Below are 17,929 nucleotides of genomic sequence, written 5' to 3'. Positions count from 1 at the left end.
GTAAATGTCCGTGTCGATTCGGTCACCTGAGATAGAAATCGAGAGGTCTAGGAAGGGGAGGGAGGAATCTGAGACGGTCCAGGTAAATTTGAGGTTGAGGTGGAAGGTGTTAGTAAAGTGGATGAACTGTTCAACCTCCTCGTGGGAGCACGAGGCGGCGCCGATACAGTCATCGATGTAGCGGAGGAAAAGGTGGGGGGTGGGGCCAGTGTAGTTGCGGAAGATGGACTGTTCCACATATTCTACGAAGAGGCAGGCATAGCTGGGGCCCATGCGGGTGCTCATGGCTACTCCTTTCGTTTGGAGGAAGTGGGAGGATTGGAAAGAGAAGTTGTTCAGGGTGAGGACCAGTTCAGTCAGTCGAAGGAGGGTGTCAGTGGAAGGGTACTGGTCGGTACGGCGGGAAAGAAAGAAGCGGAGGGCTTTGAGTCCTTCGTGATGGGGGATGGAGGTGTACCGGGACTGGATGTCCATGGTGAAGATAAGGCATTGAGGGCCGGGGAAGCGAAAACCATGGAGGAGCTGGAGGGCGTGTGTGGTGTCCCTAATGTGGGTGGGAGTTCTTGGACTAAGGGGGACAGGACCGTGTCGAGGTATGCGGAGATGAGTTCGGTGGGGCAGGAGCAGGCTGAGATAATGGGTCGGCCGGGGCAGTCAGGTTTGTGGATTTTGGGCAGGAGGTAGAAACGGGCGGTTCGGGGTTGTGGGACTATGAGGTTGAAGGCGGTGGATGGGAGGTCCCCTGAGGTGATGAGGTTATGGACGGTCTGGGAGATGATGGTTTGGTGGTGGGAGGTGGGGTCATGGTCAAGGGGGCAGTAGGAGGAGGTATCTGCGAGCTGGCGTTTGGCCTCAGCGGTGTAGAGGTCGGTGCGCCAAACTACTACCGTGCCTCCCTTGTCAGCTGGTTTGATAGTGAGGTTGGGGTTGGAGCGGAGGGAGTGGAGGGCTGCACGTTCCGAGGGTGAGAGGTTGGAGTGGGTGGGGGGGTGGAGAGGTTGAGGCGGTTAATGTCGCGGCGGCAGTTGGCTATGAAGAGATCGAGGGTGGGGGTAAGAGGCCAGCACGGGGTGTCCAGGTGGATGGGGTGTGTTGGAGGCGGGAGAAGGGGCCGTCAGAGGGTGGGCGAGAATCCTGGTTGAAGAAGTAGGTGCGGAGGCGAAGGTGGCAGAGGAATCCGCTGCACCCGATGTGGCCTCCTCTATATTGGGGAGACAGGCCGCCTACTTGCGGAACGTTTCAGAGAACACCTCTGGGACACCCGGACCAACCAACCCAACCGCCCCGTGGCTCAACACTTCAACTCAGCCTCCCACTCCACCAAAGACATGCAGGTCCTTGGACTCCTCCATCGCCAGACCATGGCAACACGACGGTTGGAGGAAGAGCGCCTCACCTTCCGCCTGGGAACCTTCCAACCACAAGGGATGAATGCAGATTTCTCCAGCTTCCTCATTTCCCCTCCCCCCACCTTATCTCAGTCCCAACCCTCGGACTCAGCACCGCCTTCTTGACCTGCAATCTTCTTCCCAACCTCTCCGCCCCCACCCCCTCTCCGGCCTATCACCCTCACCTTAACCTCCTTCCACCTATCGCATTCCCAGCACCTACCTTTTATCTCAGCCTGCTTGGAACACTCTTCTCATTCCTGAAGAAGGCCTTATGCCTGAAACGTCGATTCTCCTGCTCCTCGGATGCTGCCTGACCTGCTGTGTTTTTCCAGCACCACATTTTTCAACTCTGGTCTCCAGCACCTGCAGTCCTCACTTTCTCTCAGTTACATATCGTCTTGTGACGTATCGTGAGTGATTTATTGAAATTGGATTTTTTTCCTTTTGAACTTGTGCCATATGGGTTTTCTGTGTGATGGAAGGTGTTTAATGATTACTATTGTGAGTATTTCTATAGCCAATTTGGGAGAGAGAATCTCAAAGACCTAATGGCTTTTTATTCACATTGGAGAAGTTTGAGTGGGCAAAATACACAATGCAGTTGATTCGGTTTTCCGCTGGAGTGCTGGTCATGTTTGGAAGGAATTGTTTTTGGGTTCTGAGGTGTTTTTGGGAACCAACGCTTTAACCATGTTTATTGTGTTTCCAGATCTTCAACTGTGCTACGTGCAAATAACTTGATTCATTCTGTTTTTATCTTCAGGTTTTGTGTAACTTGCTAAACTGTTAGACCCCAATCTGTAACATTTGTGCTCTTGTGTCTCAGTCAGAGACCACCTCATTAAAAACAAAATTAAGTGAAACGCGATCGGTCAAGGTTTCAACGTGGGAGGTGACTTGTCCAACAGTCCCATTAGCTGGGATCACAACGACCAAAAGAGTTGAGATAGAGGAGTGATATTTCAGTGAATGCTGTCGTCAAGTGAGCACTGAACTGCTTTTCCAGTCTTTCCCTCCACCCGTTGCATGAATGTGTCCTCTATGTCTGTATGCGTGGGTAGTGGGAGATTTACAAGGGGCTTTGAGCTTTAAGCAATTGAGATATATGTTGACAGTTCATAATTGTTTATCCAAAGCTAGAATCTACTTATTTGTAATAAATAGTTATCCTTATGTCAAGACACCTAGTTTGTGCTTTCCTGCTATGGCATTTCAATGGACAGGTACATTGCAAAGTATTACTTCCCCGTATAAAAGCTTGAACATTTTGCGACAACTCCAGGGATAATGAGGTTTGATTTCCAGTGTCCTGACCCAGTGAGACATGACATCTGGTTTCTATTTATTTCTTCTGTTGTATAATAAACTTCTGTTCTGTTGTTAAGGACAATCTATCACCTCAGTGTAATTCAGCACCACATTCGCACACGATCTATCAATCCAGGTTTCACTCTGGGGCCTGACTTGTGCATCAGCTGGGATCATAAGTGAGAGATTTTTACCTGGATCTAAAATTGTTAAATTTAAGAGGGATCTGTGTATTGAGTTGCTAGATGAGTTCAAAATTGATCCCCCTGAACACATTGATTAGATTAGATTCCCTACATGTGGGGACAGGCCCTTCGGCCCAACAAGTCCACACTGACCCTCTGAAGAGTAACCCACCCAGACCCGTTTCCCTCTGACTAATGCACCTCACACTATGGGCAATTTAGCATGGCCTGCACATCTTTGGACTGTGGGAGGAAACCGGGGCACCCGGAGGACACCCACACAGACACGGGGAGAATGTGTAAACTCCACACAGTCAGTCACCCGAGGCTGGAATCGAACCCGGGTCCCTGGCGTTGTGAGGCAGCAGTGCTAACCACTGTGCCACCGTGCCACTCCTATAGGCACACAACATGATACAGGGTACTCTCAGTGTGAAGCCAGGTCTTTGTTTCCATTGACAGTGTGCACTGGTCACAGACAAATGCATTAGTTGAATTGGCCATGCTAAACTGCCTGTAGTGTTAGGTGCATTAGTCAGGGGTGAATGTAGGGAAATGGGTCTGGGTGGGCTGCTCTTTGGAGGGTCGGTGTGGACTTGTTGGGCCGAAGGGCCTGTTTCCACACTATAGGGAATCTAACGTAATCTAATCTGCAGCATGCAGGTTGGTAAGGATGACGTCAAATTTGATTTTCCCTCTTGTTGGTTCCCTCACCAATTGCTGCAGAGCCAGACTCACCCAGTTCAGTCAATAGTGGCACTGCTGCCAAACCCCTTTTGCTGCTGTACATTGAAGTCTCTCCAGCAGAGTACATTCTGTGCCACGGCCACCCTCAGTGCTTCCTGCAAGTGCTACTCAGCTTGGAAGAGCACTGGTTCATCAGCTAAGGGAGAGTAGTATGTGGTAATGAACAGGTCTGTATACCATCTCAGACCTCAGATGGTGTCAGTGACAGTGTGTGTAAGCGACACTGCCCTGGGGTAGCCCGTTGTCTGACAGGTCTGTGAGAGACTCCTCCCAATTTTGGCAGGCCTTGATGTAGGTCAGGAAGAGTTTGCCATTCTTGTTTTCAGAGCCGTGATTGATGTCTATTGGTTAGCCTGGTTTCTGAGATGTTTTAGCCGTTCGATATTTCTGAGTGCTTTACTCTCTGAAATAGCCCAGTGGTTAAGAATCAATCACATTGCTGTGGGTTTGCCATTGTAAAAATTCCAGCACATTTTCTTCCCGAAAGGACATTACCGAACAAGGCGAGCGTATATGGCGATGACAAAGACGGGACAGTAAGACCATAAGGTGTAGAAACAGCAGGAGACCATTTCCCGTTGTTACCTGGTCATCAGTAGACATTTAATTCCAAATTTGATTTGGAATTGAAACTTCACCATCTTTAACAAAGTCAGGTCATTTTATCCCAGTGCGACTGCTTTGGAGACCGCTATCAAAAGTACTTCTGTCATTGACTCCTTCTGTATACATAAACTTGCAAACTGCCTGACTGACAACTGCTTCTGAATTCCCACATTCCTGGGGGTAACAGTGGTTTTTGTCTTCTGATCTACCCCTTTTCCCTAATCTCTTCAATAGCTCACCTCAAAGTTTTCAAATGTATATTTTAAAAAAAGCCACTTACAGGGTATGTCCAGTATGAAACTACAATCATGTGTTATCCTTTATTAACACACAAATTGGGTGGCACAGTGGTTAGCACTGCTGCCTCACGGCACCAGGGACCCGGGTTCAATTCCTGCCTCGGGCGACTGACTGTGTGGAGTTTGCACATTCTCCCCGTGTCTGCGTGGGTTTCCTCCGGGTGCTCCGGTTTCCTCCCACAGTCCAAAGATGTGCAGGCTCGGTGAATTGGCCATGCTAAGTTGCCCGTAGTGATAGGTGTAGGGGAATGGGTCTGGGTGGGTTGCTCTTCGGCGGGTCGGTGTGGACTTGTTGGGCCGAAGGGACTGTTTCCACACTGTAGGGAATCTAATCTAAATTAGAAAGACAAATCAAGCTTAAAGCCTCCATGCCTGAATCCACATTCCCAAACAATAATCAGATATTGTAAAGCTTCATCACAATTGTTTTTTTTTAAAGATTAGATTCCCTACAGTGTGGAAACAGGTCCTTTGGCCCAACCAGTCCACACCGACCCTCTGAAGAGTAACCCACCCAGATCCAATTCCCTCCAACTAATGCACCTAACACTACGGGCAATTTAGCATGGCCAATTCACCCTAATCTGCACATCTTTGTGACTGTGGGAGGAAACCGGAGCACCCGGAGGAAACCCACGCAGACACGGGGAGAATGTGCAAACTCCACACAGTCAGTCGCCTGAGGCGGGAATTGAACCTGGGACCTTGGTGTTGTGAGCCACTGTGCCACTTTGCTTATATCTGTAAAATTACACACAATTCATAAACTTCATACAATCTCTGATAGCGTGAAAAAGATGCAGCACTTGGAAAGCATGTTCAGGACTAACAACAAAGCTGGGCAGTGTCACTTTCTCTTCATTATTCAACCGCATTGACTGCACACATCCCTCGCAGTCCTCTCCCTGCTTCTCTCTCTCAATTTCGCTGGAATCTGATCTCTGCATATTCCGTGTCCTCACCCCTATGCACAGTCCCGTCACTGCTGGGTAGCTTTGAGTAGATGATGCTGGCATAGAGAAGGTCTTTAGTGCTCCCAGGGTGTGCAATGTCGCTTCCCACTGGACCCTCGAAGACATTCCCGGGAGCTGGAGTCTCCCCCGCTCTCGCTGGGCCCCTGGTTGTATTTTGCAAGTCAGTTACCACCATGTTGTGTGAAACCTGCAGAGAAACGGGAACATTATTCATCAGCAGGGACAGGTTTAAACTTTTGCGAAAGTCAGTTTTGCTTCAGTGGATTTAGCCTTCCCTTTCTTACCTTGGAGGCTCCAGTTCACTGTTCACAGAGACTGAACGTCCCCCAAATGCTCCTCAGCTACTGAAGAACTTTACTTACGGAGCTATAGTCATTGATATACAGCAGTCTAGATGAGGGTGGTGCTGGAAAAGCACAGCAGGTCAGGCAGCATCCGAGCAGCAGGAAAATCGACGTTCCAGGCAAAAGCCCTTCATCAGGAATAGAGGCAGGGAGCCTGCAGGGTGGAGAGACAAATGAGAGGGGGGTGGGGCTGGGGAGAAGGCAGAAAAGAGTACAATAGGTGGATGGGGGTGGGGATGGGGGTGATAGGTCAGAGGGGAGGGTGGGGGAAGGTAGTAAAGAGTAAAATGGGTGAATGGGGGTGGGGATGGGGGTGATAGGTCAGAGGGGAGGGTGGGGGAAGGTAGTAAAGAGTACGATAGGTGAATGGGGGTGGGGATGGAGGTGATAGGTCAGAGAGGATGGTGGGGGAAGGTAGTAAAGAGTACAGTGGGTGGATGGGGGTGATAGGTCAGAGGGGAGGGTGGGGGAAGGTAGCAAAGAGTACCCAAGGTGGACGGGGGTGATAGGTCAGAGGGGAGGGTGGGAAGGGAGATTAGCAGGTAGGACAGGTCATGAGGACAGTGCTGAGCTGGAAGGTTGGAACTGGGGTGAGGTTGGGGGAGGGGAAATGAGGAAACTGGTGAAGTCCACATTGATGCCCTGGAGTTGAAGTGTTCCGAGGCGGAAGATGAGGCGTTCTTCCTCCAGATTGGTACAGCTACCATTCCCACGGCCATTGATATACAGTGGCCAACATACACATAGCAAATGGCTCAACAGCAGTACTAACTCACCTCATTACATTTATTAAATGCTCTTTTATTTGAGGGAGATAATGATAGGCCCCAGGACCCTGAGGAGAACTGCTCCCTGGTTCACCTCCAAATACATGTGATGGGATCTTTAACACCTCCAGAGGGCATGTGGTTAAATGTATCATCTGAAAAATAGCACCTCAAACGATGCACAGTTCCATCAGAGAAATGGAATATTCTCACAATTTACCGGCCCATTTGGGTTAAATTATTGCACAGCCTCGTCAGTGTTATTCACAGACCAGTGGATTTAACCTTCTTCATTTCTCTCTCTCCCTATCTCTCTGTCATACCCTGTGTCACCTCTCTCTCTCTGTCTCTCTCTCTCTCCCCCCACCTCCTCGCCTCTGCCCTTTCTCATCTCTGAGTTAGAGTGGTGTAGTTTGAGTCTCAAATTTACATTTGAGTTCTCCTATGCCCTTCCATGACTGTTCCAAAACACCTTCACAGCCAGCACCTTTTCGAACAGTATTCCCTGTTGCAACGTAGGATGGTGCAGCTGCAGTTTATGCACAGTAAGATTCCACAGGCAGCTATGGAACCAACATGTGAACACCAAAACAGAGAACTGCAGCTGCTGGTAGTCTGAAACAACCACGAAAGATGCTGCTGGAGAAACTTAGTATGTCTGGCAGCATCTGTGCCGAGAAAGCAGTTTACGGTTTTGAGTCCAGTGACCCTACAGAACAGGGTCAGCACCCCCCCACACTGACCCGCTGACAGTGCAGCACTTCCTCGGTACTGACCCTCTGACAGTGTCGTCGGGTTATGTTTTATTTGTGGAATTGTCACTAACCCCATGAATCTTTGACTCTGAGAAAGAGAAGGTGCCAGTGAGTGCTGGTGACTGAGCCACTGCATTCTTTGATAACAATCCATGAGTAATCTGCCTGGGAACCAGGAATACGTTGCCTGTTTCACCCCCAGTTTGACTGAGATTTGATCTTTACCGATCTCTCTCTCTCTCTCTGCTGTACAAAATCCCATCATTGTTGGGCAGCTTCAAAAAGGTAATGCGGGTGGATGGAAAGTCCTTGGGTTTGTCAGTTGGAACGTGTATTGTCTAAATGCTGAGCTTGAAGGTTTGGAGGGAGTGTAAACAGTTTCTGTACCTGGTGTGTCACAGCATCTGGAGAGTAGGTCACTGTGATCTCACTGGCCTTTGAAGCTGTCTCCTCAGTCACTTTCTTTCTCCTGCAATAATACCATATCACAGTGTGGTTATTATACATCAGAGAGTCAGGGCAGCCCAGACACAGTTAGACATTTGCAAGTTCCTGTTGAAGGTGCCTTCACCTCCCTATCAGGCAGGGTGTTCCAGATCACAACAACTCATACCTATTCAGCTGATCATGATAACAATGTAAGTAGGGACATAGAACATAGACCAGCACAGTACAGACCCTTCGACCCTCGATGTTGTGCTGGCCTTTTATCCTACTCTATCATCAGACTATCCTACATACCCTTTATTTTAATATCCTCCATGTGCCTATCCAAAAGTCACTCAAACGTCCCTAATGTGTCTGACTCTACTACCACTGGTGGCAGTGCATTCCACACCCTCACCCTTTCTGTGTAAAGAACCTACCTCTGACATCTCCCCTAAACATTCCTCCAATCACCTTAAAATTATGCTCCCTTGTGATAGCCATTCCCGTCTTTGGAAAAAGTCTCTGACTATCCACTCTATCTGTGCCTCTCAACATCTTGTACACCTCTATCAAGTCACCTCTCAGTCTTCTTTGCTCCAATGAGAAAAGCTCTAGCTCCCTCAACCTTTCTTCATAAGACATGCTGTCCAATCAAGGCAGCATCCTGGGAAATCTCTTCTGCACCCTCTCTAAAGCTTCCACATCCTTCCTATAATGAAACAGCCAGAACTGAACACAATATTCCAAGTGTGGTCTAACCAGGGCTCCATGGAGCTGCAGCATCACCTCATGGCTCTTAAACTCAATCTCCCTGCTAATGAAAGCCAATACACCATATGCCTTCTTAACAACCTGATCAACTTGGGTGGCAATTTTGAGGGATCTATGGACATGTACCCCAAGATCCCTCTGTTCCTCCACACTGCCGAGAGTCCTGCTTTTAACTGTATAATCTGCATTCAAATTCGACCTTCCAAAATGAATCACTTCACACTTTTCCAAGTTGGACTCTCAGCCCAGCTCTGCATCCTGTCAATGTCCCGTTGCATCCTACCAACAGCCCTCCACACTATCCACCACTCCACCAACCTTCGTGTCATTGGCAAACTTACTAACCCACCCTTCCACTTGCTCATCCAAGTCATTTATAAAAAGCACAAAGAGCAGAGGTCCCCGACCAGATCCCTATGGAAAACCCTCTGTCTTCTATGGGCCAGCCATTTCTGAATCCAGACAGCCATATTTCCCAGTATCCCATGCCTCCTTACTTTCTGAATGAGTCGACCATGGAGAACCTGATAAAACGCCTTGCTAAAATCCATGTACACCACATCCACTGCTCTACCTTCATCAACATGTTTTGAAACACCCTCAAAGAATTCAGTAAGGCTAATGAGACATGATCTGCCCCTCATAAACCCACACTGACTATTTCTCATCAAACTATGGTTTTCCAAGTATTCATAAATCCTGTCTCTCAGAATCCTCTCCAATATTTTGCCCAGCACTGATGTAAGACTGGCCTGTAATTGCCAGGATAATTCCTATTCCTTTCTTGAACAAGGAAATAACATTTGCCACCCTTTAAGTATCTGATTCGACTCCAGTGGACAGTGAGAATGCAAAGATCACCACCAAAGATGCAACGATCTCTTCCCTCACTTCCCGTAGTAACCTGAACATCAAACCAGTTCTAGCACATCACTCTGTTTTATGCTGTCCTCAAAAATGTCAAGGTCCCTCTTCAGTACGGAAAACTGAAGCAAAGTATTCATTAAGGACCTCCCCTACATCCTCCGACTTTAGCTGGACGTTCCCTCCACTATCTCTGACCGGCCTTACCCTCACTCTGGCTATCCCTCCAGTGTGGGAACAGGCCATTCGGCCCAGCAAGTCCACACCGACCCTCCAAAGAGTAACCCACTCAGACCCATTCCCCTATTATTCATCATCTACCCCTGACTAATGCACCGAACATACACATCCCTGAAAACTATGGGACAATTTAGCATGGCCAATTCACCAAATCTGCACATCTTTGGACTGAGGGAGGAAACCCACACAAACGCAGTGAGAATGTGCACACTCGACACAGACAGTTGCCTGAGGCTCCTGCCCACTAAAGCTTTTCCACGCCCCCTTCTCGCTCTCCTAAGTCCATTCTTCAGTCCTTCCTACAGAAGAAGTCCTCACCCCCAAAGGAACAAAGATGGAAGCAAATATTTCGAGTAAAATCAAATGAAGCATTCACACTTACTTTTGCCCATGCAGGAAGATAAAAATTCCAGCCAGGAAAACACTCAACACGATTCCCGCCATCACCAATCCCACTGTCCAATTCTTGAAGTCTCTCTCTGTGAAAAGCAGCCATTGATTACTGTGCTATAGTTTCGGAATGAGGCTCTGATGTAATTTGAGAAGTGAAACACTCCAGGGTTGACATTACCGGCACCTCCCTCGTTGCCCTGTGAGAAGGTGGTGGGGTGGCTTTTTTCTGAGCCACTGGTTAAGGTGACACGGTGGCTCAGTGGTTAGCACTGCTGCCTCATAGCGCCAGGGTCCCAGGTTTGATTCCAGCCTCGGCCAACTCCAACTCTCCGTGTGGAGTTTGCACATTCTCCCCGTGTCTGCGTGGGTTTCCCCCAAGTGCTCCGGTTTCCTCCCACAGTCCAAAGATGTGCAGGTTTGGTGAAGTGGTCATGTTAAATTGCCCACAGTGTTCAAGGATGTGTAAATTAGGTGCATGAGTCAGGGGTTAAATGTAGGGAAATGGGTCTGGGTGGGTTACTCTTCAGAGGGTCGGTGTGGACTTGTTGGGTCAAAGGGCCTGATTCCACACTGTAGGGTACCTAAACGAAAAATTACAAACTGAGAGAGGAGTTCAGAAGGCAGTGAAGAGTTGACCACATTGGTGTTTGAGACTATAATCACGTATACACACACAGACACACCAGGGTAAGACAACAGGCTTCCTTCGCTAATAGGGCTTTAGTGACCTACCTTGTCATCTCTGTCTTTGTATCAAACTCACTAAAATAACCGAGCATCAGCTTATCCCCGCATTGCTGTTTGTGGGATCTTCCCGTGCACAAATGAGCTGTCACATTTCCTACATTATCGGCATGACCACACTGATAAGTAGCTGTAAACGTATTCTGTTATGATCTAAGCAACATACCCATCCAAGTCCACACTCTGTGTGTAATCTATCATTTCCAGGTACATTGGCCTGGATATTCTGGTGGACAGTTTCTTAATGTTCATAATTACCCAGGAAATATCAGCCAATTAAAACCCGAGTCTAAAAGCTGGACAGCGATTAAACTGATTCCCTGACCCTCAACTGAGCTCCAAGTATCCACCTCACCTGATCTCTTCCATTCCTTGGACATCTGACAATCACTTCTCCCCTGACCAGACACCCTCCCATTCCCCAACAACCCCTTCACCACACCAACCAGATACCCTGCCACTCCCCAACAAACCCCTTCACCACACCAACCAGATTCCCTCCCACTCCCCAACAAACCCCTTCACCACACCAACCAGACACCCTCCCACTCCCCAACAAACCCCTTCACCACACCAACCAGACACCCTGCCACTCCCCAACAACCCCTTCACCACACCAACCAGACACCCTCCCACTCCCCAACAAACCCCTTCACCACACCAACCAGACACCCTGCCACTCCCCAACAACCCCTTCACCACACCAACCAGACACCCTCCCACTCCCCAACAACCCCTTCACCACACCAACCAGACACCATCCCACTCACCAACAACCCCTTCACCACACCAATCAGACACCCTCCCACTCCACAACAACCCCTTCACCACACCACCCAGACACCCTCCCACTCCCCAACAACCCCTTCACCACACCAACCAGACACCCTCCCACTCCGCAACAAGCCCTTCACCACACCAACCAGATACCCTCTCACTCCCCAACAACCCCTTCACCACACCACCCAGACACCCTCCCACTCCCCAACAACCCCTTCACCACACCAACCAGACACCATCCCACTCCCCAACAACCCCTTCACCACACCAACCAGACACCCTCCCACTCCCCAACAACCCCTTCACCACACCAACCAGACACCCTCCCACTCCCCAACAACCCCTTCACCACACCAATCAGACACCCTCCCACTCCGCAACAAGCCCTTCACCACACCAACCAGATACCCTCTCACTCCCCAACAACCCCTTCACCACACCACCCAGATACCCTCCCACTCTCCAACAACCCCTTCACCACACCAACCAAACACCCTCCCACTCCCCAACAACCCCTTCACCACACCAACCAGATACCCTCCCATTCCCCAACAACACCGTCACCACACCAACCAGATACCCTCCCACTCTCCAACAACCCCTTCACCACACCAACCAGACACCCTCCCACTCCCCAACAACCCCTTCACCACACCAACCAGACACCCTCCCACTCCCCAACAACCCATTCACCACACCAACCAGATACCCTCCCACTCCGCAACAAGCCCTTCACCACACCAACCAGATACCATCCCACTCCCCAACAACCCCTTCACCACACTAAGCAGACACCCTCCCACTCCCCAACAACCCCTTCACCACACCAACCAGATACCCTCCCATTCCCCAACAACACCGTCACCACACCAACCAGATACCCTCCCACTCTCCAACAACCCCTTCACCACACCAACCAGACACCCTCCCACTCCCCAACAACCCCTTCACCACACCAACCAGATACCCTCCCATTCCCCAACAACCCCTTCACCACACGAACCAGATACCCTCTCACTCCCCAACAACCCCTTCACCACACCAACCAGACACCCTCCCACTCCCCAACAACCCCTTCACCACACCAAACAGATACCCTCCCACTCCTCAACAAACCCCTTCACCACACCAACCAGACACCCTCCCACTCCCCAACAACCCCTTCACCACACTAACCAGACACCCTCTCACTCCCCAACAACCCCTTCACCACACCAACCAGATACCCTCCCATTCCCCAACAACCACTTCACCACACCAACCAGATTCCCTCCCACTCCCCAACAATCCCTTCACCACACCAACCAGATACCCTCCCACTCCCCAACAACCTCTTCACCACACCAACCAGACACCCTCCCACTCCCCAACAACCCCTTCACCACACCAACCAGACACCCTCCCATTCCCCAACAACCCCTTCACCACACCAACCAGATACCCTCCCATTCCCCAACAACCACTTCACCACACCAACCAGATTCCCTCCCACTCCCCAACAATCCCTTCACCACACCAACCAGACACCCTCCCATTCCCCAACAACCACTTCACCACACCAACCAGATTCCCTCCCACTCCCCAACAATCCCTTCACCACACCAACCAGATACCCTCCCATTCCCCAACAACCACTTCACCACACCAACCAGATTCCCTCCCACTCCCCAACATTCCCTTCACCACACCAACCAGATACCCTCTAACTCCCCAACAACCCCTTCACCACAACAACCAGACACCCTCCCACTCCCCAGCAACCCCTTCACCACACCAACCAGATTCCCTCTGACTCCCCAACAACCCCTTCACCACACCAACCAGATACCCTCCCATTCCCCAACAACCCCTTCACCACACCTACCAGACACCCTGCGACTCCCCAACAAACCCCTTAACCACACCAACCAGATACCCTCCCACTCCCCAACAACCCCTTCACCACACCAACCAGATACCCTCCCATTCCCCAACAACCCCTTCACCACACCAACCAGGTACCCTCCCATTCCCCAACAACCCCTTCACCACACCAACCAGACACCCTGCGACTCCCCAACAAACCCCTTAACCACACCAACCAGATACCCTCCCACTCCCCAACAACCCCTTCACCACACCAACCAGATACCCTCCCACTCCGCAACAACCCCTTCACCACACCAACCAGATACCCTGCCACTCCCCAACAACCCCTTCACCACACCAACCAGACACCCTCCCACTCCCCAACAACCCCTTCACCACACCAACCAGATACCCACCCATTTTCCAACAACCCCTTCACCACACCAACCAGACACCCTCCCACTCCCCAACAACCCCTTCACCACACCAACCAGATACCCTCCCATTCCCCAACAACAACGTCACCACACCAACCAGATACCCTCCCACTCCCCAACAACCCCTTCACCACACCAACCAGACACACTCTCACTCCCCAACAAACCCCTTCACCACAGCAACCAGACACCATCCCACTCCCCAACAACCCCTTCACCACACCAACCAGACACCTTCCCACTCCCCAACAACCCCTTCACCACACCAAACAGACCGCTCCCACTCCCCCAAATTCCCTTCACCACACCAACCAGATACCCTCCCATTCCCCAACAATCCCTTCACCACACCAACCAGATACACTCCCATTCCCCAACAACCACTTCACCACACCAACCAGATTCCCTCCCACTCCCCAACATTCCATTCACCACACCAACCAGACACCCTCCCACTCCATAACAACCCCTTCACCACAACAACCAGATACCCTCTCACTCCCCAACAACCCCTTCACCACAACAACCAGACAGCCTTCAACTCCCCAGCAACCCCTTCACCACACCAACCAGATACACACCCACTCCCCAACAACCCCTTCACCACACCAACCAGATACCCTCTGACTCCCCAACAACCCCTTCACCACACCAACCAGATACCCTCCCACTCCCCAGCAACCCCTTCACCACACCAACCAGATACCCTCCCACTCCCCAGCAACCCCTTCGGCACACCAACCAGATACCGTCCCACTCCCCAGCAACCCCTTCACCACACCAACCAGATACCCTCTCACTCCCCAACAACCCCTTCACCACAACAACCAGACACCCTTCAACTCCCCAGCAACCCCTTCACCACACCAACCAGATACCCTCTGACTCCCCAACAACCCCTTCACCACAACAACCAGACACCCTTCAACTCCCCAGCAACCCCTTTACCACACCAACCAGATACACACCCACTCCCCAACAACCCCTTCACCACACCAACCAGACACCCTCCCACTCCCCAACAACCCCTTCAGCACACCAACCAGATACCCTCCCACTCCCCAACAACCCCTTCACCACACCAAGCAGACACCCTCCCACTCCCCAACAACCCCTTCACCACACCAACCAGATACCCTCCCATTCCCCAACAACACCGTCACCACACCAACCAGATACCCTCCCACTCTCCAACAACCCCTTCACCACACCAACCAGACACCCTCCCACTCCCCAACAACCCCTTCACCACACCAACCAGATACCCTCCCATTCCCCAACAAGCCCTTCACCACACGAACCAGATACCCTCTCACTCCCCAACAACCCCTTCACCACACCAACCAGACACCCTCCCACTCCCCAACAACCCCTTCACCACACCAAACAGATACCCTCCCACTCCTCAACAAACCCCTTCACCACACCAACCAGACACCCTCCCACTCCCCAACAACCCCTTCACCACACTAACCAGACACCCTCTCACTCCCCAACAACCCCTTCACCACACCAACCAGATACCCTCCCATTCCCCAACAACCACTTCACCACACCAACCAGATTCCCTCCCACTCCCCAACAATCCCTTCACCACACCAACCAGATACCCTCCCACTCCCCAACAACCTCTTCACCACACCAACCAGACACCCTCCCACTCCCCAACAACCCCTTCACCACACCAACCAGACACCCTCCCACTCCCCAACAACCCCTTCACCACACCAACCAGACACCCTCCCATTCCCCAACAACCCCTTCACCACACCAACCAGATACCCTCCCATTCCCCAACAACCACTTCACCACACCAACCAGATTCCCTCCCACTCCCCAACAATCCCTTCACCACACCAACCAGATACCCTCCCATTCCCCAACAACCACTTCACCACACCAACCAGATTCCCTCCCACTCCCCAACATTCCCTTCACCACACCAACCAGATACCCTCTCACTCCCCAACAACCCCTTCACCACAACAACCAGACACCCTTCAACTCCCCAGCAACCCCTTCACCACACCAACCAGATTCCCTCTGACTCCCCAACAACCCCTTCACCACACCAACCAGATACCCTCCCATTCCCCAACAACCCCTTCACCACACCTACCAGACACCCTGCGACTCCCCAACAAACCCCTTAACCACACCAACCAGATACCCTCCCACTCCCCAACAACCCCTTCACCACACCAACCAGATCCCCTCCCATTCCCCAACAACCCCTTCACCACACCAACCAGGTACCCTCCCATTCCCCAACAACCCCTTCACCACACCAACCAGACACCCTGCGACTCCCCAACAAACCCCTTAACCACACCAACCAGATACCCTCCCACTCCCCAACAACCCCTTCACCACACCAACCAGATACCCTCCCACTCCGCAACAACCCCTTCACCACACCAACCAGATACCCTGCCACTCCCCAACAACCCCTTCACCACACCAACCAGACACCCTCCCACTCCCCAACAACCCCTTCACCACACCAACCAGATACCCTCCCATTTTCCAACAACCCCTTCACCACACCAACCAGACACCCTCCCACTCCCCAACAACCCCTTCACCACACCAACCAGATACCCTCCCATTCCCCAACAACAACGTCACCACACCAACCAGATACCCTCCCACTCCCCAACAACCCCTTCACCACACCAACCAGACACACTCTCACTCCCCAACAAACCCCTTCACCACAGCAACCAGACACCATCCCACTCCCCAACAACCCCTTCACCACACCAACCAGACACCTTCCCACTCCCCAACAACCCCTTCACCACACCAAACAGACAGCTCCCACTCCCCCAAATTCCCTTCACCACACCAACCAGATACCCTCCCATTCCCCAACAACCACTTCACCACACCAACCAGATTCCCTCCCACTCCCCAACATTCCATTCACCACACCAACCAGACACCCTCCCACTCCACAACAACCCCTTCACCACAACAACCAGATACCCTCTCACTCCCCAACAACCCCTTCACCACAACAACCAGACAGCCTTCAACTCCCCAGCAACCCCTTCACCACACCAACCAGATACACACCCACTCCCCAACAACCCCTTCACCACACCAACCAGATACCCTCTGACTCCCCAACAACCCCTTCACCACACCAACCAGATACCCTCCCACTCCCCAGCAACCCCTTCACCACACCAACCAGATACCCTCCCACCCCCCAGCAACCCCTTCGGCACACCAACCAGATACCGTCCCACTCCCCAGCAACCCCTTCACCACACCAACCAGATACCCTCTCACTCCCCAACAACCCCTTCACCACAACAACCAGACACCCTTCAACTCCCCAGCAACCCCTTCACCACACCAACCAGATACCCTCTGACTCCCCAACAACCCCTTCACCACAACAACCAGACACCCTTCAACTCCCCAGCAACCCCTTTACCACACCAACCAGATACACACCCACTCCCCAACAACCCCTTCACCACACCAACCAGACACCCTCCCACTCCCCAACAACCCCTTCAGCACACCAACCAGATACCCTCGCACTCCCCAACAACCCCTTCACCACACCAACCAGACACCCTCCCACTCCCCAACAACCCCTTCACCACACCAACCAGACAGCTCCCACTCCCCAACAACCCCTTCACCACACCAACCAGATACCCTCCCATTCCCCAACAACCCCTTCACCACACCAACCAGATACCCTCCCATTCCCCAACAACCCCTTCACCACACCAACCAGATACCCTCCCACTCCCCAACAAACCCCTTCATCACAACAACCAGACACCCTTCAACTCCCCAGCAACCCCTTCACCACACCAACCAGATACCCTCCCACTCCCCAACAACCTCCTCACCACACCAACCAGATACCCTCCCACTCCCCAGCAACCCCTTCACCACACCAACCAGATACCCTCCCACTCCCCAACAACCCCTTCACCACACCAACCAGACACCCTCCCATTCCCCAGCAACCCCTTCACCACACCAACCAGATACCCTCCCACTCCCCAACAACACATTCAC

At 51.7% G+C, this 17,929-nt stretch overlaps 1 protein-coding gene across 1 annotated transcript in view; it reads right to left on the bottom strand.

Moving 5' to 3' along the window:
- Positions 1 to 4,836: 4,836 nt before the first annotated feature.
- The window catches only part of LOC122544238 (sialic acid-binding Ig-like lectin 13), a 97,164-nt gene continuing 84,071 nt past the window's right edge, over positions 4,837 to 17,929 (bottom strand). The window contains exons 6-8 of the mRNA XM_087980871.1: positions 10,063 to 10,159; positions 7,764 to 7,845; positions 4,837 to 5,697 (exon numbers count right to left, since the gene is read on the bottom strand). Of these exons, the coding sequence (XP_087836997.1) occupies positions 5,455 to 5,697; positions 7,764 to 7,845; positions 10,063 to 10,159 (422 nt within the window). The 3' untranslated portion in view covers positions 4,837 to 5,454. The remainder of the gene's footprint in view (positions 5,698 to 7,763; positions 7,846 to 10,062; positions 10,160 to 17,929) is intronic.

Source organism: Chiloscyllium plagiosum, unplaced genomic scaffold (assembly GCF_037043375.1).
Source record: "Chiloscyllium plagiosum isolate Xiang-an unplaced genomic scaffold, Cpla_swu_hap1 HiC_scaffold_38, whole genome shotgun sequence".
In the NCBI taxonomy this organism is placed as follows: Eukaryota; Metazoa; Chordata; class Chondrichthyes; order Orectolobiformes; family Hemiscylliidae; genus Chiloscyllium; species Chiloscyllium plagiosum.
Note: the sequence above shows the minus strand (reverse complement) of the source record. Positions and strands in the feature narration are given on the sequence as shown.